The sequence below is a fragment of the Pecten maximus genome, chromosome 2, assembly GCF_902652985.1.
Source record: "Pecten maximus chromosome 2, xPecMax1.1, whole genome shotgun sequence".
Taxonomy (NCBI): Eukaryota; Metazoa; Mollusca; class Bivalvia; order Pectinida; family Pectinidae; genus Pecten; species Pecten maximus.
In genome coordinates, this window is record NC_047016.1 from 15,650,990 (window position 1) to 15,678,310 (window position 27,321).

Below are 27,321 nucleotides of genomic sequence, written 5' to 3' on the forward strand. Positions count from 1 at the left end.
GTTCTGTTGTAGATTGGTGTGTTATGGGGATTATAACACGGACTGTTCTGTTGTAGATTGGTGTGTTGTGGGGATTATAACACGGACTGCTCTGTTGTAGATTGGTGTGTTGAGGGGGTTAGAACACGGACTGTTTTGTTGTAAATTGTTGTGTTGTGGACATTACAACACAGACTGTTTTATTGTAGATTGTTGTGTCATTGGGACTGCATTACCCGTCATCTCTGGCAGTGTTGGAGGGCATTCTTTACTGGGTCAATGCTCATCAGGGTTCCTTGAGCAGCTGTAACTGGTACAAGGGGTGTCGTCAAATTGTGCAGCTGAAAACTGGCCTTCATCATCCCAAATCACTTGTCATAGGATCACCAAGTCTACATGGATTTACAGAAGGTTAATCAGTCTTTTTTCCAACACACTATGTCACGGTCAAATTGTATGAACCTATGAACTAGTTATCTAATTAATGTATTGCCAGATCTAGTAGTCAAGAAAAAGTTTTGTGAAAGTATAGTATATCATACCAATTAAGCTCACCTGATACAAACATTCCCTGTTAAATGACTTCTAAGGAACCACAGGGACTGGAACCGTATCTTCATTCTCATACTAATGGCAGCATGCGTACATATTTATGTGCAAATATGTACATAAAAGGAAAAGAAAGTGTACATTCTCTCTCTTAAATGAATAGATAGCACCCACTACTACCACATATACCCATACAGCTTTTATAGGATCTACAAGTCCTCTTTAGCTTACACATCTTTACATATAAATCATTCTAGTACATTTGTTTAGCACAACCCAGAGCCTCCAGGGTTATCATCATTGCACTTTTTTCTATTAATTCTTTTAATCATTTTTATTCATTTTATACTTTATCTTTTAACATGAGTACATGTTAACCATTTACAGATCCTCCTAATAAATCATGCCAGAATTCTCCCTGTTCACACGTGTGTCTGTCAAGTCAACATGGCTACAGGTGCATGTGTCCTCCAGACCATATTTTGACCCAGGATGACCACACTTGTTCCAGTAAGTATTCTCTCTGCTTTTATTGATCTGTTGCATGAGTTTAGTATCGACTAATGGTCTCACCTAGCCCAAGGGCAAGTGAACACCCTATTTTCTGCGTCGATCTGGCTGTTGTTCGACATAAACATTTTCCTTTAAACAACTTATTTTCAATAAACAAGAGTTTAAGGTCATCTGAGAAAAGGTCTCAAGTAACCTATTCTAAGTGCCTTTTATCTGTAGGCATCTGTTCATAAACAATTTACATTTTTGATTTCTTCTCAGAAACCCCTGAACCAATTTCAATGAAATGTTCAATGGTCAACCAAAAATCTTATTATTAAGACCAAAATGAAGTAGAATCGTTTTTACCAAAGTTGTGAATTTCATGACCCTTGCTCTCATGTTTGCCTCTCGGGAGGGGGTACACTTTACTAGGGTTTATATGGTTTATGACTGATCTGCTGGGAGACAAAGGGTCAAATTAACTAAATCATTTAAAATCTCGAGTGATCAGTAAGGGCCATAGGCCTCTTATTTCAAATAAATAACCTTGACCTACATTCAAAGTCACAGGGGTCAATTTTGCTAAAATCTTTAAATGATTTCTCAATAAATCAAGAGGCCCAGAGACCTGATATTGGACCTTTTTTAATTATAGACTCAAAGATAGTTCTTACTTAGTAGAATGTATTAGCATTGAAGAGGTATTTTCGCATTGAACTTTTGACTACGATTATGACAGGCATGGTCTTGAATGGCATTTACAGTCGTTATAATCACATCTCTTTCTAGTTCATGTTGTGGCATTCCCATGAGAACATTAAATACAAAATTAGTTCTTAAGTTTACCAGTATGCAATCTTTGATGATATAATGTTATTTGTATTGTAGTATTGATAATTGTTTATACATGTGATCACATTAAAGGGACATCTGGATCTAAGCACTTGTACATTGGTACCAGGGGACAGATACTTGTGTTAGACCTGGGGCAGCCTGGTTACACCCATGACCTTCTCCTCCCTGCCACACTCACCTCACACGGTACTCCTACCTCCCTAGAGGTCGACCATAGTACCAACTCTGTCCTGTACTGCGATTCAACACATGACACCATCACTATGGCAACCACTGATGTCCTTACCAACAAAGTCACAGAGTAAGTTTTAGAGTAATTAATGGAAAACTGGTAATAAAAAAAATGATAGTTTTAATCACATACATGAAAGTTTTGCTCCTTTTGAGATGAAGCTTTGAATTATAGGTTCTCCTTTGGAATTGATAAATTTTTGGATGAGTAAAATGTAAATTTTATCATATCAAGTAAACATTTACAGAGAAAAGTAAACTGACTTTAAGGTGTGCCATATTGTAAATTATATATATATATATTTTTTTTTTACATTTAATTATGTATCATGTAGTGATAGGTCAAGGCCTGTTTTCATTGCCATCTTTAATTGACCTTACTTAACCTTGCCAGGAACACACTATATGATAGTGTCAGTATACAGCATGTTTTGGATGTCACTATGGACTGGGTGTCGGGAAACATTTACTGGGCTGACATTGGTGGAAAGGTAAGTGTGACAGGTATGTGTAGGGGCATTACTGGGTTGGTGTAGGTGGAAAGGTAAAGTGTGACAGGTATGTGTAGGGGCATTACTGAGCTTGTTTAGGTGAAAAGGTAAGTGTGACAGGTATGTGTAGGGGCATTACTGAGCTTGTGTAGGTGAAAAGGTAAGTGTGACAGGTATGTGTAGGGGCATAACTGGGTTGGTGTAAGTGGAAAGGTAAGTGTGACAGGTATGTATCGGGGGCATTACTGGGTTTGTGTAGGTGGAAAGGTAAAGTGTGACAGGTATGTGTCGGGGGCATTACTGAGCTTGTGTAGATGGAAAGGTAAGTGTGACAGGTATGTGTCGGGGGCATAACTGAGCTGGTGTAGGTGGAAAGGTAAGTGTGGCAGATATGTGTCGGGGGGGGGGGGGGGGGGGGGGCATTACTGAGCTTGTGTAGGTGGAACGGTAAGTGTGACAGGTATGTGTAGGGGCATTACTGAGCTTGTGTAGGTGGAAAGGTAAGTGTGACAGGTATGTGTAGGGGCATTACTGAGCTTGTTTAGGTGGAAAGGTAAGTGTGACAGGTATGTGTAGGGGCATTACTGAGCTTGTGTAGGTGGAAAGGTAAGTGTGACAGGTATGTGTAGGGGCATTACTGAGCTTGTGTAGGTGGAAAGGTAAGTGTGACAGGTATGTGTAGGGGCATTACTGAGCTTGTGTAGGTGGAAAGGTAAGTGTGACAGGTATGTGTCGGGGGCATTACTGAGCTGGTGTGAGTGGAAAGGTAAGTGTGACAGGTATGTGTAGGGGCATTACTGAGCTTGTGTAGGTGGGAAGGTAAGTGTGACAGGTATGTGTCGGGGGCATTACTGAGCTTGTGTAGATGGAAAGGTAAGTGTGACAGGTATGTGTCGGGGGCATAACTGAGCTGGTGTAGGTGGAAAGGTAAGTGTGGCAGATATGTGTCGGGGGGGGGGGGGGGGGCATTACTGAGCTTGTGTAGGTGGAACGGTAAGTGTGACAGGTATGTGTAGGGGCATTACTGAGCTTGTGTAGGTGGAAAGGTAAGTGTGACAGGTATGTGTAGGGGCATTACTGAGCTTGTTCAGGTGGAAAGGTAAGTGTGACAGGTATGTGTAGGGGCATTACTGAGCTTGTGTAGGTGGAAAGGTAAGTGTGACAGGTATGTGTAGGGGCATTACTGAGCTGGTGTGAGTGGAAAGGTAAGTGTGACAGGTATGTGTAGGGGTCATTACTGAGCTGGTGTAGGTGGAAAGGTAAGTGTAACAGGTACAATGTATGTGTCAGGGGTATATTACTCGGCTGGTGTTGGAGGGTCCAATACCCTGTCCAATGCCATCTACCAAAGAGTCTGCAACCACTGCAGCAAGTGGGGGGGGGGGGGGGGGGGGGGGGGGGGGGTTTGCACTGCACAATATTGATGGGCCCAGAAAGCTATTATTTTGAGAGTATACTGTACCCTTGGCTCAACCTGCAATTTGACAAGGGTACTAAATGCACATGAAGGAAATTTCCAGAGGTCAGAGTGGTTCTGTATCTTTGAATAACACCATTATTACATTCTATAACATCTTTTTATTTCCCTTTATAAACTGGGTTTATTTTCCTTTCAGTATCTAAACTGTTTCTGTATCACTCTTTCAGGCTGCCATTATGGTGGGTCACACCTCCGGAGAACACCTCCTGACTTTGTTAAATGACAGCCTGGAGCAGCCCAACTCTCTGGATATTGACCATGTGAATGGGTATGTTACACACGTTATAAACTCTAGGCTAGGATAGACTGTAGGGTCTATTTACTTCACTGCTTTTGAACTTGATGCTTTATTATCATCTGTCGTCAATAGAATCTTGTGTCTTGCAGCTGGGCACTAGTTGTCACAAAGAATTTTTTCTGTGAAATAAAAGTTCAATTCCGATTGTTTCAGAACTATAGTCTGTGCATCTGTAAACATGATTAATGGATGCTTGAAGTAATCCTGAACTTTTCACCTAGCCCATCATCAGATGGTGGGCTATACAAATTGCCCTGTGTCCGTAGTCCATCATCAGCCGTCCGTAAACAATCCATCCCTGTTATCACTATTTCTTGAGAAGTACTGAAGGGATATTCCTATAACGTCAATTGTGTAGGTTGCCCTTTGTCCCAAGTTTAGAATTTTATCAGAAAAAAAAAATGGACGACAGGTTGCCATTTTGAATTTTGAGAATGGAAGTTTGTTATAACTTTTTGCTGAAAAGTGCTAAAGGGATATTCCTCAAACTTTACATGTAGGTTCCCCGTGGTATCTGGTTGTGCCAATTTATTTCAGACTTTTGATCAGTAAAAACAAAATGGCTGACAGGTGGTCATCTTGGATTTTGGGAATTGAACTTTTTTTATCGCTACTTCTTGGAAAGAACTGAAGGGACGTTTCTCAAATTTCACATGTAGGTTCCACTTGTTCTTTTATCAGATTATTAAGAGGAAAATAAAAAGAAGGGAAAAATAGCGAGAAGATCTGTTTGACATAGAACCAATAAAGATCATTCAATGGTGGGCACCAAGAACCATGAGATCCCAGTTTGTTGTTGATTTGTCCATTTCATTCCCTTATTATTCTGTCTGTTTATCACATTCGAGTGAGACTAAAGCTTAAGTTAGACTTTGCACATATTAGACTGTTTTGTTGAAATTATATGTAAATCTGTGTCTTTCTTTTCTCAAGGTATTTGTATTTTTCTGATGTTGGATATTCACCATTTATTGGGCGTTGTCGACTTGATGGAACACAATTCACAAAACTGGATATTGATGTCCAACACCCTGACCACCTCATGGTCAGTTTGGACAATGACCATCGTCTTTACTTCATAGATGTCCATTACCACCAGATCCTGTCTGTTTCTCTTCCTGATGGGACTGACCACAGAACACATTGGCAGTGAGTAATTCTGGCACACCACTGTCCTAAATCCCTATCATCCCCTTACCCCGATTCTGCCCTCACCTTTCATCACTTTACGCCTATCCTACCTTTACCAATATCCTCCCCTTTCCCCTATCGTGCCCGTATCCCTATCTTTCCCTTACCTATCATCCCCTTACCCTTTCCTATGCTTACCCTTATCCTACCCCTATCCTAACCTAACCCATTTCCTATGCTTACCCCTATCCTACCCTGTCTACCCTTACCCATATCCTCCCCTTACCCATATCCTCTCCTGTCCTACCCTTACCCATATCCTCCCCTTACCCCTATCCTGACAGACCCCTACCCCTATCCTCCCCTTACCCCAATCCCCACCTAACCCCTATCCTCGCCTAACCCTATCCTCACCTAACCCCTATCCTCGCCTAACCCCTATCCTCACCTAACCCCAATCCTCACCTAACCCCTATCCTCACCTAACCCCTATCCTCGCCTAACCCCTATCCTGACAGACCCCTACCCCTATCCTCACCTAACCCCTATCCTCACCTAACCCCTATCCTCACCTAACCCCTATCACTCGCCTAACCCTATCCTCGCCTAACCCCTATCCTCGCCTAACCCCTATCCTGACAGACCCCTAACCCCTATCCTCACCTAACCCCTATCCTCACCTAACCCCTATCCTCACCTAACCCCTATCCTCGCCTAACCCCTATCCTCGCCTACCCCTATCCTACCCCTATCCTCACCTAACCCCTATCCTCGCCTAACCCCTATCCTGACAGACCCCTACCCCTATCCTCACCTAACCCCTATCCTCGCCTAACCCCTATCCTCGCCTAACCCCTATCCTCGCCTAACCCCTATCCTCGCCTAACCCCTATCCTCACCTAACCCCTATCCCCACCTAACCCCTATCCTCGCCTAACCCCTATCCTCGCCTAACCCCTATCCTCACCTAACCCCTATCCCCACCTACCCTATCCCCACCTAACCCTTATCCTCACCTAACCCCTATCCTCGCCTAACCACTATCCTCGCCTAACCCCTATCCTCGCCTTACCCCTATCCTCGCCTAACCCCTATCCTCGCCTAACCCCTATCCTCGCCTAACCCCTATCCTCGCCTTACCCCTATCCTCGCCTAACCCCTATTCCCGCCTAACCGCTATCCTCGCCTAACCCCTATCCTCGCCTAACCCCTATCCTCGCCTAACCCTATCCCCACCTAACCCCTATCCCCACCTAACCCCTATCCTCGCCTAACCCCTATCCTCGCCTAACCCCTATCCTCACCTAACCCCTATCCCCACATTACCCTATCCTCACCTAACCCCTATCCCCACCTAACCCCTATCCTCGCCTAACCCCTATCCTCGCCTAACCCCCTATCCCCACCTAACCCCTATCCCCACCTTACCCTATCCCCACCTAACCCTTATCCTCACCTAACCCCTATCCTCGCCTAACCACTATCCTCGCCTAACCCCTATCCTCGCCTTACCCCTATCCTCGCCTAACCCCTATCCTCGCCTAACCCCTATCCTCGCCTAACCCCTATCCTCGCCTTACCCTATCCTCGCCTAACCCCTATTCCCGCCTAACCGCTATCCTCGCCTAACCCATATCCTCGCCTAACCCATATCCTCGCCTAACCCCTATCCTCGCCTAACCCCTATCCTCGCCTAACCCCTATCCTCGCCTAACCCCTATCCCCACCTAACCCCTATCCCCACCTAACCCCTATCCTCGCCTAACCCCTATCCTCGCCTAACCCCTATCCTCACCTAACCCCTATCCCCACATTACCCTATCCTCACCTAACCCCTATCCCCACCTAACCCCTATCCTCGCCTAACCCCTATCCTCGCCTAACCCCTATCCTCACCTAACCCCTATCCCCACCTTACCCTATCCCCACCTAACCCTTATCCTCACCTAACCCCTATCCTCGCCTAACCACTATCCTCGCCTAACCCCTATCCTCGCCTTACCCCTATCCTCGCCTAACCCCTATCCTCGCCTAACCCCTATCCTCGCCTAACCCCTATCCTCGCCTTACCCCTATCCTCGCCTAACCCCTATTCCCGCCTAACCGCTATCCTCGCCTAACCCATATCCTCGCCTAACCCATATCCTCGCCTAACCCCTATCCTCGCCTAACCCCTATCCTCGCCTAACCCCTATCCTCGCCTAACCCCTATCCCCACCTAACCCCTATCCCCACCTAACCCCTATCCTCGCCTAACCCCTATCCTCGCCTAACCCCTATCCTCACCTAACCCCTATCCCCACATTACCCTATCCCCACCTAACCCTTATCCTCACCTAACCCCTATCCTCACCTAACCACTATCCTCGCCTAACCCCTATCCTCGCCTTACCCCTATCCTCGCCTAACCCCTATCCTCGCCTTACCCCTATCCTCGCCTAACCGCTATCCTCGCCTAACCCATATCCTCGCCTAACCCATATCCTCGCCTAACCCCTATCCTCGCCTAACCCCTATCCTCGCCTAACGCCTAACCTCGCCTAACCCCTATCCTCACCTAACCCCTATCCCCACCTAACCCTATCCCCACCTAACCCTATCCCCACCTAACCCCTATCCTCACCTAACCCTTATCCTCACCTAACCCCTATCCTCGCCTAACCCCTATCCCCACCTAACCCCTATCCCACCTAACCCTATCCTCGCCTAACCCCTATCCCCACCTAACCCCTATCCTCACCTAACCCTATCCTCGCCTAACCCCTATCCTCACCTAACCCCTATCCTCACCTAACCCCTATCCTCGCCTAACCCCTATCCTCGCCTAACCCCTATCCTCACCTAACCCCTATCCTCACCTAACCCCTATCCCCACCTAACCCCTATCCTCACCTAACCCCTATCCCGACCCTTACACATCCTACCCTTAACCCTCTCCTCCCTTTACTTTATCTTCATCACAAAAAGGTAGTATGCAGTCAGCAAATATTAGTAGTTCATTTTAACCTTCACCAGTAAGTCAAGTAATTTCAATACTTTCAGTGCAATTTTTTATGCCCCTTTCATAAAATGGGAGGCTATTAATAGTGTTGCTCTTGTGCATCCCGTCCGATCGTGTCAGGTCCCATCACGTTCCATTCTTTGAGAGATTTTCATCAAACAAAAAAAAGTCTAGTGTGAGTATACTTTGGACATTGTTGTGCATAAGGTTCCAAGGTCACATTTACTGTACATAGAAAATCATAAACTGATTTAATTTAAAGACTTCATTTTCTAATGGATTTTGGTCACATGACAGCAGGGGCATTTATGTCTTGCATACATTTCAGACCTACATGTATAACTAACTGGCTGAAACTTAAAAGCAATGTCTTACCTGATCTTAATTAAAAACTTTAAAGGGGTATCACCGGTGAGGTGTTAGGACTAGCCGTGACTGACCATTGGATATACTGGACTGACCAACAGTCTGAGGGCAGTGGACTGTGCAGAGTACACAAAAATGACTACAACCAAGAGATGTGTTTCCTCCATAATAGTTTTATACTGAAGGGTTTGGCTATCCCTTCCTCTATTAATTCACCACAAGGTTAGTGCCTGTGTTTTTGATATTTAGATGTCCTCCTCTCAATTGTACAAAAATGTCCAGATCACATGTTAAGCCATTGGAAAAAGTACATTAAAGACCAATGGATTCAAGGTTATATGTGACCTTTTTTATTCTGTTTTTGAAACAATACTTCTCGTTTCCTAATTACCATGTCATATTCTGGATCACACAAATCAATAATTATAGAAAAAACTGGTTTAATACATGGAATAAATATTTGTACCTAATTAATATTAATTCAAATGTAAAAAAATAAAATGCACAAATCAAAGAAAAATATTCAGCTTATTCTTAATTATTGTATCAGAAAATTATTTAAACAATGATTTTGGAATTCTTTAAGTTGATGGATGTGGACAACACAATGGAGGCTGCAGCCATTTCTGTTTTGACCAGGGAAATAAAGTCATTTGTAGGTGTTCGGATGGCTTCAAACTCCAGGAAGATGGCCACTCGTGTCAAGGTCAGTAAGTGTTGATAGGGAGGGGAGATAATTTTTAATCTACAGTACATTCTCTTAAACAGACGGCCTCTCTGGTCAAGGTCAGCAAGTGTTGATAGGGAGGAGATATAATCTACAGCACATTCTCTTAGACAGACGGCCTCTCTGGTCATGGTCAGTAAGTGTTGATAGGGAGGGGACATAATCTACAGCACATTCTCTTAGACAGACGGCCTCTCAGGTCAAGGTCAGCAAGTGTTGATAGGGAGGGGAGATAATCTACGGTAACAGCATTCTCAAGAGAGACTGCCCCTCGGGTCAAGTTCAGTAAGTGTTGATAGGGAGGGGAGATAATCTACAATTACAGCATTCTCCAGACAGACGGCCTCTCAGTTCAAGGTCAGTAAGTGTTGATACAGAGAAGAGATAATCTACAGTAACTTCATTCTCAAAACAGATGGCCCAAGGAGACTAGGGTCAAGATCAGTAAATGTTGATAGGGAGGGGAGATGATATACGGTAACTTCATTCTCCAGAGAGACGGCCTCTTATGTCTTGGTTTGTAGAAATTCAATTGGAAGGATTTTCTTGTCTGTCAAATCTCTACCTGTACCTAAGTCCGTTTGAATTTGTTCATAGTATTATACATTGAAAAGAAAGTCTATTACTGTGTTTGTAGCTGCTCCTGAACCTAACTGTGTGTTCCATTGTCGAGATGGACATTGCATAACTGACCGTTCCTACCTGTGTGATGGTCAGCCAGACTGTGTGGAAGGGGAGGAGGAAGCTCCAAGTTTGTGTGATCAAATTAGCTCTCCTCCAACACCACAGGCAATCAAAACAGGTAAGGTCAAATGTCAATGGTGCTCCAAGCACAAAACCTTATCACCCCAGTAATACACATAGCGACCACACTCCGTCGCGAATTATAAAATATCGCTAAAATTGGTATTGTTTTACAACAGGTGTTATCTCCCTTGCACTACTACCGATTACCTGTATATATGTATCTGTAGGTGTGTAAATTCGTACAGGTGTGCCCAATTTTCTGTGACTCGATTGAATTGTTATCATCAATAGAAAATGCGTTCACAGCTGACCATACCTTGTCCATTGTATATTTGAAATCATTCAGAGCTTGGCTTTGGCAGTGTAAACATGGCTTTGTTAAGATATGTTACGGTTACTACGAAGGACAAACAAAGCCCAAGAGAAAGGTCAGAGTTTGTTGATGAATTATTGATGTGAAAGCGACGAACGATCTACACCTCATAATAAGAGGGAGAATTACACTGACATATTCCCCCAAACAACTGATGGATATTGCAGAATCTGGAAACATCGCTGCGGCAAAAAAGTTTTCCCAATTACTAGATAGAAAAATCAACGAGAGTACTATGCGGGGTTTCAGTAAAGCTTATAAAAAAGATTAATAAATTTACTAGCTGTGTTATCGATAAAAATCAAATACACTAAAAAAAAACCGGATAATTTGTATAGAAAACTCGAAATTTGACATACGCTAAAAAAAACACCCCGATATACATGCATGGTAGTTCTAAGGGACTGACTGTATTGTAGTGGGATTAGTTTTAGGTAATATGAATTATCAGTGTTTTAAATGTATTATCAATCTAATACTGAACTATGTGACAGCTTAAAAACTCAAACTAATCACACTCAACACTAATGCTGATCAGTAAACAATCAACTAGGTACACTATATATCCATGGTTCATTTTTCCTGTTAAATATCAAAATACATAAACAAATTGAAAACAAGATTTCACCTTATAAAAACAATGGTAGTAACTGCTTGACAATTAAATGAAGGGTCTTATATTGAGGTTTTACAGCTGTGTAATTTAGACATCTGGTACTGAACTTCTAGATTAACAACAGTTCTTATCCTACCTGTTTTGGAAATAGATGTATTCTGAATTCATCTTGATATTTAAGACACTGCCTGTCAAGAACCAAACCAATGTCAACACATCTGTAGGAAAACGTCCCAGGGACCAAGATGTGAATGTCATCAAGGATATCGACTATCAACTGACCGAAGGGGATGTAAGGATGTGGACGAGTGTGAGGCTAATAATGGTGGCTGTAGTCAGCTTTGTGACAATATAGATGGTGGTCATACCTGTAGTTGTGTCCACGGGTACACAAAAAATGGCTCCCTGTGCTATGCCGAAGGTAAATGGCTTCTACATGTTCATTTTTAGCCCACCATCATCAGATGGTAGGCTATTCAAATCGCCCTGCGTCCGTCCGTCCGTCAATCCCTCCGTGGTCCGTAAACAATTCTTGTTATCGCTAATCCTCAGAAAGTACTGAAGGGATCTTTCTCAAATTTCATATGTAGGTTCCCCTTGGTGCCTAGTTATGCATATTGCATTTTGAGACCAATCGGAAAACAACATGGCCGACAGGCAGCCATCTTGGATTTTGACAATTGAAGTTTGTTATCGCTATTTCTGAGAAAGTACTAAAGGGATCTTTCTCAAATTTCATATGTAGGTTCCCCTTGGTGCCTAGTTATGCATATTGCATTTTGAGACCAATCGGAAAACAACATGGCCGACAGGCAGCCATCTTGGATTTTGACAATTGAAGTTTGTTATCGCTATTTCCGAGAAAGTACTGAAGGGATCTTTCTCAAATTTCATATGTAGGTTCCCCTTGGTGCCTAGTTATGCCTATTGCATTTTGAGACCAATCGGAAAACAACATGGCCGACAGGCAGCCATCTTGGATTTTGACAATTGAAGTTTGTTATCGCTATTTCTGAGAAAGTACTGAAGGGATCTTTCTCAAATTTCATATGTAGGTTCCCCTTGGTGCCTAGTTATGCATATTGCATTTTGAGACCAATCGGAAAACAACATGGCCGACAGGCAGCCATCTTGGGTTTTGACAATTGAAGTTTGTTATCGCTATTTCTGAGAAAGTACTGAAGGGATCTTTCTCAAATTTCATATGTAGGTTCCCCTTGGTGCCTAGTTATGCATATTGCATTTTGAGACCAATCGGAAAACAACATGGCAGCAGGATTTTGACAATTGAAGATTGTTATCGCTATTTCTGAGAAAGTACTGAAGGGATCTTTCTCAAATTTCATATATAGCTTCCCCTTGTTTGAAAAGTACTAGAGGGATGTTTCTCAATTCACACAGATTAGTAAAAGGAAGGGAAAAAGAGAGAAAAGATCAATCTGACATGGAACCTATAAAGTTTGTTCAATGGTGGGCGCCAAGATCCCTCTGGGATCTCTTGTTATGTTGCAGTCAGAGCTATCCCAAATCCATTGTAATTTTGGTTAAATGAATGTTTAGGAAGAAAATGTTTCATCCAAGTTTTTCACTTCTGAGTTTTAAAATCTATATATCTACATAATTCTTCAACTTTTGTTTTACTCTCTGTGATAAATGTTTGAGAAATAATGAAGCTTTGTGTGAAGATGAATGTGATAAATGATATTTGATAATGGCTATGAGATCTGAATTGAAGTGTTTCACAATGACAGAGCCACGCCCCTATCTGGTGATTGGTGGGACTGGAGGCATTGACAAGGTTAACGACCAAGGTCAGATAGAGGAGCTGATGATTGGTGAAGCCAGTGGATTTGTCACAGCCCTGGATGTTGTCATGGAGACAGGAGATATTATATTTGTTACATCTGTGCAGGTTAGATCTTGGCATTGTTTGAGGATGGCTTTTATTCTGTTAACGATAGAGAATTATCACAAAGGAAGTGATCTTTAACACATTTTAAACAATTTTGGGGAGGGGGGGGGGGGGGGGGGGATCTACGAGAACACAGAAATGTTTCATTTAATTGTTCTATATAAAATTCCTAAATTAGATTTAAGACCAAGAAAGCTGCCTACACACCAGGTTGTCTTATTATAAATATTTACTGTACTTCATGTATTGTACGGATATGTTGAAATCACAACCTTAATAATTTGTGCAAAGATTATCTCCCCTGTCAGTTAATATGTTACTGTTGCATTGGTATGACTATCAAGTATTTAGGAAATAAGACATTAACCTTACAATTTGTCACATACAAAAATATCAATATCATTCCTGATGGACAGATTGGTCCCTTATACTGTCCTTAATGCTATGGTGATGTATCTTATCAATTAACCAATATTCTTCCTCTTTTTCACGTCTATTCAGCAAGCACTTTTCCTTTACAAGAGGACTGAGAGACATGCCATTCACTTGGCCACACTTGGCAGTAAGGTGACGGATCTAACATACGACTGGATCGGCCGTAATGTTTACTATACAGATGATGGAATTTTGGCTGTGTGCAGCCTCCGGTCCATACCTGTCCTGTGTCGGACTCTACGATACGAACCAGTCAGTTCAATAGTCCTGCACCCCACAAACGGGTATGGATGTAGATATAGAATGACACAAATGTAGTGGGAGGGTGAAGGTTTAATGTCAAGGTCACTTGAATCAACATGTTACCTATTGTAGGGTAATTCTATCCAAAGATGAATGTCAAGGTCATGAAAAGTGACAAAATAATTTACCATTAACAAACTAATTAACATGGAAAGCATTGTCTTGTTTCCACCAAAAATACAACCAGAACATTAAATAAATATTATATAGTTTGTTTAAATCTATAATAATAGAAAATCTCTCAGAAATATGAAATAGTTTGTTTTAAATGTACAATAAAACGAAACCTATCAGAATTATGAAAATATGTTTAAGTGTCTTTGTTGATTGTAATGTCAAGTTTAAAGTTCATCTTTATAATACTGATGATGACTAATGCAATAATTAATAATTGAAGTAAAACCTTTTTCTTCTAAACAATATCAGCCACAGTGCTTTGCCAGAGAGTATAAATGTGCCTCATTGTATCGTAATAAACTTATATATACCTGTAGCTGGATGTTGTGGACGAGTGCTACAGAAGGAACAATTATGAGGATGGCTATGGACGGACAGAATCTCACGGTGGTGGTGGAGGCCATTGTAGGTCAGGTTGTCTGTGCACTGACCATCGAATATGCCACTGACCGCATCTACTGGACCACTTTCCCAGCCAATCAGGTGTGGTCGTGTGATATGGATGGAAAAAGGAGGTAAAACATCATGGAAAGGAACCATTCACACCTATTCAAATCTCTCAAAATAGAAATTGATAGATAGAAAATTATTTTTATTCCACAATATATTTCATCAACGTTTTGTAATATTTTATAACAGGCTACTTGGAAAGTTTGTGGTTACAAATTGCAATATAAAATTTTGCTATATCCCAGGATACCTACTAAGTAAATTTTATTGTTAGATAGAAAATGATTATTTCATTATCATTCATTTTTAGCTCAACGGTTACTTGATTGCTGCCGCCGGGTTTTTTTTCGCAATCATTGATTGCACTTGTATTGGGGCTTTCCCCAGCTGGTTAAAAGACCTATTGGAATTGTTCTTTCTCATTCTTCTGGGACAATTTTGTTGGTACTTACTCTGTTAAACGATAGGAAACATGACCAATATCTATAGTGTGAATTATGGGGCCAAAACGGTAGGAAACATGACCGATATCTATAGTGTGAATTATAGGGCCTGGTTTAAAGGTGTTATTGCAATATTATCAAAATCAAAATGACTCAAACTCAAAAAAGATATTTATTATAGGTTATCACTTTTACTATCACAACTAAATACAAAATATGTCGGATAAAAGAAACTTTGCCACAGGTCAAAATTCATCTATTTTTGATTTGTAAACTTTTTTTTTGAAGTATGTTATTCCGATGAATAAGATGTGTTCCCAGCAGACACAACAACATTGATTAAAAGTTGATTCAATGTTGAGGACCGAACGGTAGTAATATAGTAATGGGCTATATGAAGTTTGATATGAATGACCTTGACCCTTGTTTAAGGTCACTGGGGTCAATTATGTTAAAATCATTTGTGCAAGACCCATTTCTCAATTATGGAAATTTCCAGGGTTATAATATTTGGTCTGTAGGAGGCTGGCATTATGGGCTATCAAGTGTACGCACAAGTATGTCCATCGAAGGTCAACTTCCGGTTTTTGGTAGGGGTCAAAGTTCAAATGTGTCATTTTGTGAAACAAGACCCAAGATCATGGTATTTGGTGAATCTCTTCCTCAAGTAATAGGCTATCAAGTTTTATAACATAAATGACCTTGACCCATGTTCTAGGTCGCTGGTGTCAATTATGTTAAAATCAAAGACCCATTTCTCAATAACAGCTAAGGTATTGATATTTGGTCTGTAGTAAGCTTGGGTGATATATAGGCTTCCAAGTGTATGCACAAGAAAGACTATCAAAAGTAATCTTCCAGTATTTGGTTTTGGAATAACTACATATTGATTTGATGGACAAGGGGAGTTGACTCCATCTTAATTGTATACTGTTTCTTTACTCATGATATCTCCGATGGTGGCTGTATTTGTGACTTAAAACAACATTTTTTTTTCTTTTTTAAAGCCTTTACAGGTCTTGTGTGTAATGTAGATGAAAAGCCAGTCAAATTGATAGCGAACAATTTCTAGTTAGTTAGGGCTTTTCACCAAATGGTGAAAAGAGCTATTGTTATTGTTCTGTTTCTTATTATTATTCTTCTACACTTTATTTTGTCCACACAACTGGGCCAAAACAGTAAGAGTTAGGACAATGGCATGTCTCTCACATTATATAGCATATGGCAAATGGGTGTAGTCATCTATTTTTAAGTAGGTCAAAAATCTCCAATATGGCCACTATGACGTCATACCTAAAAAGTTTAAAATGGCCATAACTCAAAAACTGCTGAATCTACAGGGCTCATGCAATTATATTATATAATTTTATAACTTTTTGCCATGTCATATTAATACAAAATATGCCTAACATTTTAAGTTTCTTCTCAAATTCCACCAGTGCGATTCAGCACAAACTTTGACAAAATGACTATGAGATTGTACTGACCAAGTGTGGATTTCATGGGGTAGGTCCGAAATCCAATATGGCCGCCATGATGTCATGTATTGAAAAGCTTAAAATGCCAATAATTAAAAAAGTATTCATTTTACAGAGGTCATGTAATTCTGTTATTTGTAGATAAAGCCTGGCTCTAACTTTTACTCACCAAAAGTTTTATGCAGAGGTAAAATAAAAGAATTTTCGCTATTGGGTCAAAGGTCACCAAATTTTCAAATTTTTCATTTTATGAATTTTTTATATTGATCGATGCAGTATGTCATTCTGATGATTTTGGTACCTTCAGTTTTTCATTAGCACTTCCGGTTCAGGTAGTACACCATTTTGAAAATTTGCATGATTGCGCAATCATTAATAAATCTTTAAACAACATCTTCTCAAAAACCAAGAGACCCAGGGACTTGATATATGGGCTGTAACATACTTGGGTGGAGGGCTACCAGGTTTGTTCTATTGAAAGACCTTGACCTTCATTCAAGGTCACAAGGAGTCAAATAGTCTAAAATCTTTAAACGATTTCTTCTCAATAACCAAGAGTCCCAGAGAGTTGTTATTGAGTCTGTAACATGCTTGGGTGAAGTACTACCAAGTTTGTTTTAATGAATGACCTTGACTTTCATTCAAGGTCACAAGGCGTTAAAATAGTCTAAAATCTTTGAACGATTTCTTCTCAATAACCGTGAGGCCCTGGGACTTGATATTTGGCCTGTAACATGCTTGGGTGAAGGGTTACCAAGTTTGTTCTAATGAATGACCTTGGCCTTCATTCAAGGTCACATGGTGTCAAATAGCCTAACATTTTTGAACGATTTCTTCTCAATAAACAAGAGTCCCAGGGATTTGATATTGGGTCAGTAGCATGCTTGAGTGAAGGGCTACCAAGTTTGTTCAAATGAATAACCTTCACCTATACATTCACGGTCACAGGTATCAAATTGGCTAAAATCTTGAAATGACTTCTGAGAGGCCCAGGGAATTGATATTTGGACAGTAGCATGCTTGAATAACAGCCTAAAAATGTGTTTAAATGAATGACCTTTACCTACATTCAAAGTCATAAAGGTAAATGTTCCCTTTAGTTTGTCAAAGGTGTGAAAAGCCCGTCAAATTGTCCATGACAATTTCTAGTATTTTTTTAATTTTGTTTTGTTTTGTTAATCCAGTCATATTTAAATATCAAATGCCTGTTTTAATACAACATATATCTGGGTGAAAATGGTCAGTAGCCACAAAAATATCTTGTTATTATTTGAACAATGATACGTTTGTGTTTGACAGTGAAGAGTTTCACAAATGTTTATCTTAATTTCAGACAAAAACTACCCATCTTAGAACATGGTCGCCATTTCTCCAGTTTAGCTGTGTTTGAAAACACTTTGTACCTTTTAGACAAGAGGTCAAAGGTTGTGTACCAGTACAGCAAGCCTAGTGGTCAACAGACAGGTGTGATCCATTTAGTGTCCACTCCCAGTTGTCTGAAGATAGTTCATCCCTACCAACAGCCACATCAAAGTGTGTATGCAGCGTCAAAAGGTGACTCATTTGTCATTTAGTGAAGTAGAAGGGGTCAAGGATGGGTCATATGGCAGGTGACTCCTGAGTCGTTAATGATATGGGGGTCAATAGAGGGTCACATAGCACTTACCAGACAGGTGTGTCATCTATTGATGATAGAGGTGGTGGTCAGTGGGGGGGGGGGGGGGGGGGGGGGGTCACATGTCTGGGGAGGCTGGTGGTATCAATTGAGGGTCACACATAAGGTGTTTCCTGAGTCATTTATTGATGACAGGGGGTGGGGGTCAGTGGAGGGTCACATGTCTGGGGAGGCTGGGGGTGTCAATGGAGGGTCACATGTCTGGGGAGGCTGGGGGTGTCAATGGAGGGTCACATGTATGGGGAGGCTGGGGGTGTCAGTGGAGGGTCACATGTTTGGGGAGGCTGGGGGTGTCAATGGAGGGTCACATGTCTGGGAAGGCTGGGGGTGTCAATGGAGGGTCACAGGGGCTGGGGGTGTCAGTGGAGGGTCACATGTCTGGGGAGGCTGGGGGTGTCAATGGAGGGTAACATGTATGGGGAGGCTGGGGGTGTCAATGGAGGGTCACAGGTCTGGGGAGGCTGGGGGTGTCAATGGAGGGTCACAGGTCTGGGGAGGCTGGGGGTGTCAATGGGGGGTCACATGTCTGGGGAGGCTGGGGGTGTCAATGGAGGGTCACATGTCTGGGGAGGCTGGGGTGTCAATGGATGTTCACATGTCTGGGGAGGCTGGGGGTGTCAATGGAGGGTCACATGTCTGGGAAGGCTGGGGGTGTCAATGGAGGGTCATATGTATGGGGAGGCTGGGGGTGTCAATGGAGGGTCACATGTCTGGGGAGGCTGGGGGTGTCAATGGGGGGGGTCATATGTCTGGGGAGGCTGGGGGTGTCAATGGGGGGTCACATGTCTGGGGAGGCTGGGGGTGTCAATGGAGGGTCTTATGTCTGTGGGTGGGGTCACACGTAAGGTGATTCCAGAGTCATGTATTGTTGTTTTGGGTGGGGTGGGGTCAATGGATGTACATATAGCAGGTGATCTGTGAGTCTAGTAATGATGTAGGTCTCAGTGAGGGTTGTATTCTACTCGGATAACATATATAATATTTTTCCTGTGTTCCCTAGGTATGGGATATGAAGATGTCAATGGAAGTAATAGATTTAATTTGTTAGTTACTGATTTACAACATATGGGTCTCCTATTGATACATTTTGTCTCACCAGTACTAATAGGCAGTGTACCATAATTGGCATGAGGGAATAGCCAAGTTTTGGGAACTGTCTGTCATATAAGTTTGATTAGTCTTAAAAGACAGTTCCTGGTTCCTTTGCTGCTAACACTTAATATGATAAAAAAATTAACAATGATGACAAATCCATTAGGCAGATTTTGCTCAGTTATTGGTATATGTTATCATAGTCAATGTAAACATTGATGTTTTCAGTGACTGATTTACCTGATTAAAGTTACATTGTAAACATTGATGTTTTCAGTGACGGATGTCTGTAGTACTAGAGACTGTTCTCACCTGTGCTTGGTCTCCCCGAGTGGAACGAACTGTTACTGTCCTAATGGCTTCCAATTCCTGCCAGACTCACGCAAAACCTGTACAGGTAAAACTTCCAAAAGTTATAGCACAATATCAGATCAACTTGATGCATAATTACAGTAGTGAAGTCATTTTGTTTCCCTGCGAAATGTATTTTAGTGTTATGTTTTCTGTGGGATAGTTATTGTAAGTATGGAGACAGTATATTAATGTGTGTTAATTCTGTAAAATACAAATTATAGATGGAAAACACAGGGTGTCTACTGGAATAAAAGCAGTCATGTCTACTAGACAAGCCAATCAAAATGCCTGGACAGAATCACCACATCCTGTGAAGACATCACCTAGCCCAGAAAACCTAGATACTGAGTTACCTAATGGAGTAAAGATAACGACTACAAGACCAGCAAATGTCAATGGTCAGGCAGAATTACCAAAGAATGTGGGGACGACAACTGGACCAGGAAAACTAAAATCTGAGGTGTCATACATTACAACAATGACACCTAGGCTAGCGACTGAAAATCCTGAAAAGCCTAGGATGGATCTGTCCTCCCCTAGAGTTGTAAATGTCAGTCTTCCAAAGGTAGAGCCACATATCAAAGTACACACGGAGATACAACATGTGGAACACCCTCTCAACAATGACAGTCTTTGTGAAATGAAATGTGCCAATGGTGGAACTTGTGTTATAATCAAAGATACCAAACTTCAGTATTGTAGGTAGGTGAATTTGATAAATTTAAACATAGTCACAGCTTATAATTGATAAAAATCCTAATATCTCTGGATTTTGTGTTACCTGAGAGGTGACATTCTCAGGTGACACATATAGATCACTCTGTAGTCACTGAATCTTTGGTTTTGTGTTACCTGAGAGGTGACATTCTCAGGTGACACATATATATCACTCTGTAGTCACTGAATCTTTGGTTTTGTGTTACCTGAGAGGTGACATTCTCAGGTGACACATATAGATCACTCTATAGTCACTAAATCTTTGGTTTTGTGTTACCTGAGAGGTGACATTCTCGGGTGACAAATATAGATCACTCTGTAGTCACAGAATCTTTGGTTTTGTGTTACCTGAGAGGTGACATTCTCAGGTGACAAATATAGATCACTCTGTAGTCATGCGCACTGAATCTTTGGTTTTGTGTTACCTGAGAGGTGACATTCTCAGGTGACAAATATAGATCACTCTGTTGTCACTGAATTATTGGTTGTATCATTTGAAAATGTTTCCTTTCAACACGATGGGATTTCCTTCGATATAAGGAAGCATTTAATATCAGACAGTAGTGCTTCCTTATAGAATTAGCCTTGCATGTGATTCTTTATTGTTTGAAGATCAGAAGCCAAGGCCAGTTAATATCATAGAAAAGTTCAATATGATAAATTTAGTTCAAAGTTGGATATTCAAGCGAAGCTTTCTTACTTTAAGCTTTTTACTTAACATTGTTTTTGTCTGATTGAGGGCAAAGGTCAACATCACAGTAACTATGAAGAGAAAATTGTCTCTCAATAACTTTAGTGTAAACAAGCCTATCAAAATCAACTCTATGCAGATTCCTCTTTAGTTTCAAGTTTGTTTGTGTAACTATAATTGATTTTTAGGTCTGTAATTGTCGTGGAGCATTATTGTTGCAAATGGTAAATAGAAAATTGGTTTCCAGGGAAAAATAAGTCTGTATAATTTTGTTGCTGTTGGTTGCTTAGTATATTTCTACTTTAGATGTGTTGTATAATATTCCACCGCTGTTGGTTGCTAAGTGTATGTCTACTCTAGATGTGTTGTATAATATTCCACTGCTGTTGGTTGCTAAGTGTATGTCTACTCTAGATGTGTTGTATAATATTCCACTGTTGTTGGTTGCTAAGTGTATATGTCTTCTCTAGATGTGTAGGGGGATATAAGGGTGCCACCTGTGGAGAAGTGGATGATACATCCCAGGGGGAGACAACTACCGACAAGGATCAGTCAGTTGCCATCGGTGTATCTTTGGCAGTTGCCATCACGATCGTTGTCATTGTCACCATTTTAGTTGCTTGTTGGATCAAACAAAGGTAAGGTAGCCACTACCTTAGGTATTAATAAATTGTATTTGATTATTTTTTTTCTTTGGTTAATTTTTATATAGCTTTTCTTAGTGAGCCGTTATTTGTTATCTTATTAAGCCTACATCCTTCCTAAGTGAGCTCTTATTTGATATCTTATTAAGCCTATATAGCTTTCCTTAGTGAGCCCTTATTTGATATGTTATTCAGCGCCTATATAGCTTTCCTTAGTGAGCTCTTATTTGATATCTTATTAAGCCTATATAGCTTTCCTTAGTGAGCTCTTATTTGATATCTTATTAAGCCTATATAGCTTTCCTTAGTGAGCTCTTATTTGATATCTTATTAAGCCTATATATAGCTTTCCTTAGTGAGCTCTTATTTGTTATCTTATTAAGCCTATATAGCTTTCCTTAGTGAGCTCTTATTTGATATCTTATTAAGCCTATATAGCTTTTCTTAGTGAGCTCTTATTTGATATCTTATTAAAGTGTACCCTGAACGAAAAATTATATTTTAATATGTTATTGGTATTGATTAATAAACAAGAATGCAGAAAACCGCATCAAAATCGGCCGACCCATTACCGAGTAATTGCGATTTTTCTCGAAAACACACCTGAAGCCCAAAGCCGAATACCTCGTTTTGGTGACCTCTGACCTGTGACGTCACAGGTTGAACACGATGGAGCCGCCATATAGGAAATATAAAGAAACAAACATGAACACGTGCCTGTAATTAATGCGAATAAGACAACAAAAATGAAAGTGCTGAATAAACTCTCTTGAGTTATATTTGTGAATTAGTTAATAACAAGTGCTACCGAAACCAGGGACATATAATTTTCTTTTTAAACGGGCCATTTTCCCTCATAACGAGCCATATACAACATGTAACATCTTCCTAATTTTTTATTCTAACGGGCCAAATACAACGTGTATCATCTTATTTATTTTCTATTATAACAGCTGGTCGTATATAACATGTATATTTAAATATATTTTTTTTATTTTAACAAGTCATTGTAACATGTATGACATTTGAATAACGGGCCGTTTAAAATGACTTACATCGATCATATAGCCTTTATTATGAGGGCATGACCGGTTTGTTACATACAAATGTACCTGTATTGATTTCGGTTATAATACTTATAATACAATACTTATAATACAAGTTTAAAATGCAATTCATACAAGATGTGAAATAAATGCTAATCATTTTGAATTTTTTATTAGCCAAAACAGCAATGATACCGTTATTTGTGATTTTTGGGTAATTGTCCGCAATTGATAAAACGTGTCCATGAAAGATTATTAACTCCAAGACAAGATTCATAGAGTAGATTTTCAACATCATGGGTATATATATGAATGAGATAACTTAGGTTAATTATTCTATAGACAAACCTTTGAGATATGCATTTTTTCGTTTGAAAGGAAAACAAAACTCACTGCATTCCAAAAATAACATGTTTGATTTCAACAACTTGAAAATGTATTCCCTACAGCATAAACGCAATTTTTAATAAAATTCAAGCTCAATTTATGTACAACCTGTAAAAGCATGTCTTCGGAACTTTTTTGAAGTGCACAGAAACCAAACATGTGAACTCACAAGCAATTATCGGCGTGTGTCGATTAGAACACCAGAAAAAAAAATACATAAAATTTGAAAAAAATCATACACGAAAATCATTGCGAGTTTATAAGTTTTAGTATTAATAATGATTAGTCACGATTAAATAAGTTGTATGTGTTTTATCATAAAAAAAACGGAGCTAAAATGATGGTTTTAATAAGTACCTATGCTTGATACCTGTGCAGAAAGTATCAATTATATTATAATTGTTGCGAATCACTTTTATATAATTTCAATGACAACGATCGTATATAAATTATATCTTTCTCAAGCATTTAATCGTCCTTAATCCCTGAGACCATGGCATGTAAAAAAAGGGATAAAATCGGTATATGTAGAAGTTTGTTGTAGACTTCAACACTGGTATTCATACGGGAGAGATTTAGTCTATTGAAGATCATGATGATTATAATATTTTACTTTCTAAATTAAGTGTCCTTCATGACTAGAAGCGGGTTTTGTATAGAATATATATAACGCATGAATTTACTGTACTGTACTCACAAACCAGAGTATCAAGAACTGTTGTATTGTTGGTATGTTTATTTGAATATTAATTTGCGAATGAAATGGCACATTATTTTATCTAAAAATGTTGATACTGTGTTCCTTTCTTTGGTAATGAGTAAGAAATGGTAAACACATAATTAATATACATTTATTGGTGATCGACCGATTATTAAACCAGTCTGTGTTAACCAAGCGGTCATTTTCAGAGTCAATTTCACTATTTAAAAAAAAAAAATTAAACTCAAACTTATATTGTTGGATTCCGACTTCTTGTCGGCAATATTCGTCAAATTCAACAACCTCATATCTCATGTCCAGATCGTATTCAGACATGTTTGTGCTGCTTCTGTTCACACTGTCCTCTATGCTACTGGCCACCATAACAGTCACTCCGTTCAACCTGTGACGTCATAGACTGAAGAGTTCCAAATCAGTTTGACTGACCGATACGCTGATTAGCAGTCGACTGACAGGTGCAAATCGTGTACTTTGATGTACGATATCTCGGCACTCGGCCGACCGATTTTGATGCGGTTTGCGACATTCTTTTTTGGTGGTTACAAAGAATAACATATTTGATTATCGTTTTTCGTTCAGGGTACACTTTAAGCCTATAGCTTTCCTTAATGAGCCCTTATTTGATATCTTATTAAGCCTATATAGCTTTCCATAGTGAGCTCTTATTTGATATCTTATTAAGCCTATAAAGCTTTCCTTAGTGAGCCCTTATTTGATATCTTATTAAGCCTATATAGCTTTCCTTAGTGAGCTCTTATTTGATATCTTAGTAAGCCTATATATAGCTTTTCTTCGTGAGCTCTTATTTGATATTCTTAGTAATTATATATCTTCTTACCTGTCTTACTAGGATCTTAGCTTATCTTTCATCAGTTTTGGTTTACATTACCTTAGACATCAGAATACACTTCTTCCATAAAACTTAACATTACATATCTTTCACTTGACGACTGGTTATGACGTATGATTTTTCTGTGTAGGACTGGTAGACCATTCCCAAACTACATGCCTTGTGTTAATCGACCGAGTAAAATCCTAAAATTGGAAGATGATGCTGAGGGCCTGGTCTCTGATTCTTCCTCCACATTTGGAGATCTCAGATTTGATAGCGACGTTACTTTCCGAGAATTTGATTCTGTAAGTACAAAAATGTCTGTTGAAACATTATTTCATTATCAATTTCCAAATGTTTAAATATCAAAACATTCTAAATAAGTTCTTCATAGGTGATCAATGAAGTTTAGATCTATTATTTAATGTGAAAATTGTTGAAACGTGGTAAAGGTATTGATATTTTCAAAGTTCAATCAATTAATATATATATATCAATTTTACTTAAGTGCTCTATTTAATCTCCTTGTATTCAATCTCCTTGTATTCAATCTCCTTGTATTTAATCTCCTTGGAATCAGATGTTGTTTTATAGTTAATTGATGGTATACAGGTATATCAATTTATGAACCATATTTTCAACTTACAGTAACTCAAAACCTATGGTTTTAAATGGAATTAAAGAGGTTTTAAAAGAGCGTCTAAAAAAAACACCTATCATGTAAACATAGTATGGCAGTAAACACATTTTGAAAAAAAATTATGTTCAAATGATTTTGATAATTGTAGGTAAGTTATCAAACAACTTCCTCATCGACTGATGGGCAGTGTGGACCTACTAACACCCCGAACACAGACAAGGATTGTAGCCCTCGGAATATCTATTACTGCCCATCAAACCAGTCGTTTGGGACCACCTTTGGTCGCCAGGAGGAAACTCGAGACAGATCAAGTTCCTCATCGTCCAGCAGTCTGTCATGACTTGACCTCTAGTATCCGACATGTTACCTCATCGTCCAGCAGTATGTCATGACTTGACCTCTAGTATCCAACATGTTACCTCATCGTCCAGCAGTCTGTCATGACTTGACCTCTAGTATCCGACATGTTACCTCATTGTCCAGCAGTATGTCATGACTTGACCTCTAGTATCCAAAACGTTAGCTCATCTTCCAGCAGTATGTCATGACTTGACCTCTAGTATCCAATACGTTAGCTCATCGTCCAGCAGTATGTCATGACTTGACCTCTAGTATCCAATACGTTACCTCATCTTCCAGCAGTCTGTCATGACTTGACCTCTGGTATCCGACATGTTACCTCATCGTCAAGCAGTCTGTCATGACTTGACCTCTAGTATCCAATACGTTAGCTCATCGCCCTGCAGTGTGTCATGACTTGACCTCTAGTATCCAACATGTTACCTCATCGTCCAGCAGTGTGTCATGACTTGACCTCTAGTATCCAATACGTTATCTCATCGTCCAGCAGTCTGTCATGACTTGACCTCTAGTATCCAATACGTTAGCTCTTCGCCCTGCAGTGTGTCATGACATGAACTCTAGTATTTAATATGTTACCTCTGGGAGGTATTGGATTGTCCATCTGACATCTTTCCATCTAAGGAGCTTTCCTAGTCTACACCATGAAAATCACTGCCATCAATCAATGAATCTGAACATGATTATCAATCCTTAATTAGCTCAATGTTTGTTTTGGGTTTTAAGTCTTCACTACAGCTATAAGGTAATACATATATGAGCTGGTTTCTATGATTTTCTGTTGTTTTGAATAATCTTTATGCCCAAATAATGTTTGGTGTTGGTCTATTTTTAGCCCACCATCATCAGATGGTGGGCTATTCAAATCGCCCTGCGTCCGTGGTCCGTCGTCTGTCCGTCTGTCCGTCCGTCCGTCCCTCCGTCCGTAAACAATTCTTGTTATCGCTATTTCTCAGAAAGTGCTGAAGGGATCTTTCTCAAATTTCATATGAAGGTTCCCCTTGGTGCTTAGTTATGCATATTGCGTTTTGAGACCAATCGGAAAACAACATGGCCGACAGGCAGCCATCTTGGGTTTTGACAATTGAAGTTTGTTATCGCTATTTCTGAGAAAGTACTGAAGGGATCTTTCTCAAATCTCATATGAAGGTTCCCCTTGGTGCCTAGTTATGCATATTGCGTTTTGAGACCAATCGGAAAACAACATGGCCGACAGGCAGCCATCTTGGATTTTGACAATTGAAGTTTGTTATCACTATTTCTGAGAAAGTACTGAAGGGATCTTTCTCAAATTTCATATGAAGGTTCCCCTTGGTGCCTAGTTATGCATATTGCGATTTGAGACCAATCGGAAAACAACATGGCCGACAGGCAGCCATCTTTGATTTTGACAATTGAAGTTTGTTATCGCTATTTCTGAGAAAGTACTGAAGGGATCTTTCTCAAATTTCATATGCAGGTTCCCCTTGGTGCCTAGTTATGCATATTGCGATTTGAGACCAATCGGAAAACAACATGGCCGACAGGCAGCCATCTTGGATTTTGACAATTGAAGATTGTTATCGCTATTTCTGAGAAAGTACTGAAGGGATCTTTCTCAAATTTCATATGAAGGTTCCCCTTGG

At 40.1% G+C, this 27,321-nt stretch overlaps 1 protein-coding gene across 1 annotated transcript in view; it reads left to right on the plus strand.

The window, feature by feature from the left end:
• The window catches only part of LOC117341755 (low-density lipoprotein receptor-related protein 1-like), a 44,481-nt gene extending 17,821 nt beyond the window's left edge, over nucleotides 1-26,660 (plus strand). The window contains exons 11-29 of the mRNA XM_033903620.1: nucleotides 189-390; nucleotides 916-1,038; nucleotides 1,948-2,179; nucleotides 2,504-2,600; nucleotides 4,248-4,348; nucleotides 5,312-5,527; nucleotides 8,911-9,098; nucleotides 9,463-9,582; nucleotides 10,241-10,405; nucleotides 11,521-11,760; nucleotides 13,091-13,251; nucleotides 13,753-13,970; nucleotides 14,484-14,681; nucleotides 17,871-18,091; nucleotides 19,582-19,701; nucleotides 19,880-20,360; nucleotides 21,537-21,704; nucleotides 24,845-25,001; nucleotides 25,485-26,660. Coding sequence (XP_033759511.1) covers nucleotides 189-390; nucleotides 916-1,038; nucleotides 1,948-2,179; nucleotides 2,504-2,600; nucleotides 4,248-4,348; nucleotides 5,312-5,527; nucleotides 8,911-9,098; nucleotides 9,463-9,582; nucleotides 10,241-10,405; nucleotides 11,521-11,760; nucleotides 13,091-13,251; nucleotides 13,753-13,970; nucleotides 14,484-14,681; nucleotides 17,871-18,091; nucleotides 19,582-19,701; nucleotides 19,880-20,360; nucleotides 21,537-21,704; nucleotides 24,845-25,001; nucleotides 25,485-25,676 — 3,600 coding nt within the window. The 3' untranslated portion in view covers nucleotides 25,677-26,660. The remainder of the gene's footprint in view (nucleotides 1-188; nucleotides 391-915; nucleotides 1,039-1,947; nucleotides 2,180-2,503; nucleotides 2,601-4,247; nucleotides 4,349-5,311; nucleotides 5,528-8,910; nucleotides 9,099-9,462; nucleotides 9,583-10,240; nucleotides 10,406-11,520; nucleotides 11,761-13,090; nucleotides 13,252-13,752; nucleotides 13,971-14,483; nucleotides 14,682-17,870; nucleotides 18,092-19,581; nucleotides 19,702-19,879; nucleotides 20,361-21,536; nucleotides 21,705-24,844; nucleotides 25,002-25,484) is intronic.
• Nucleotides 26,661-27,321: the final 661 nt, after the last annotated feature.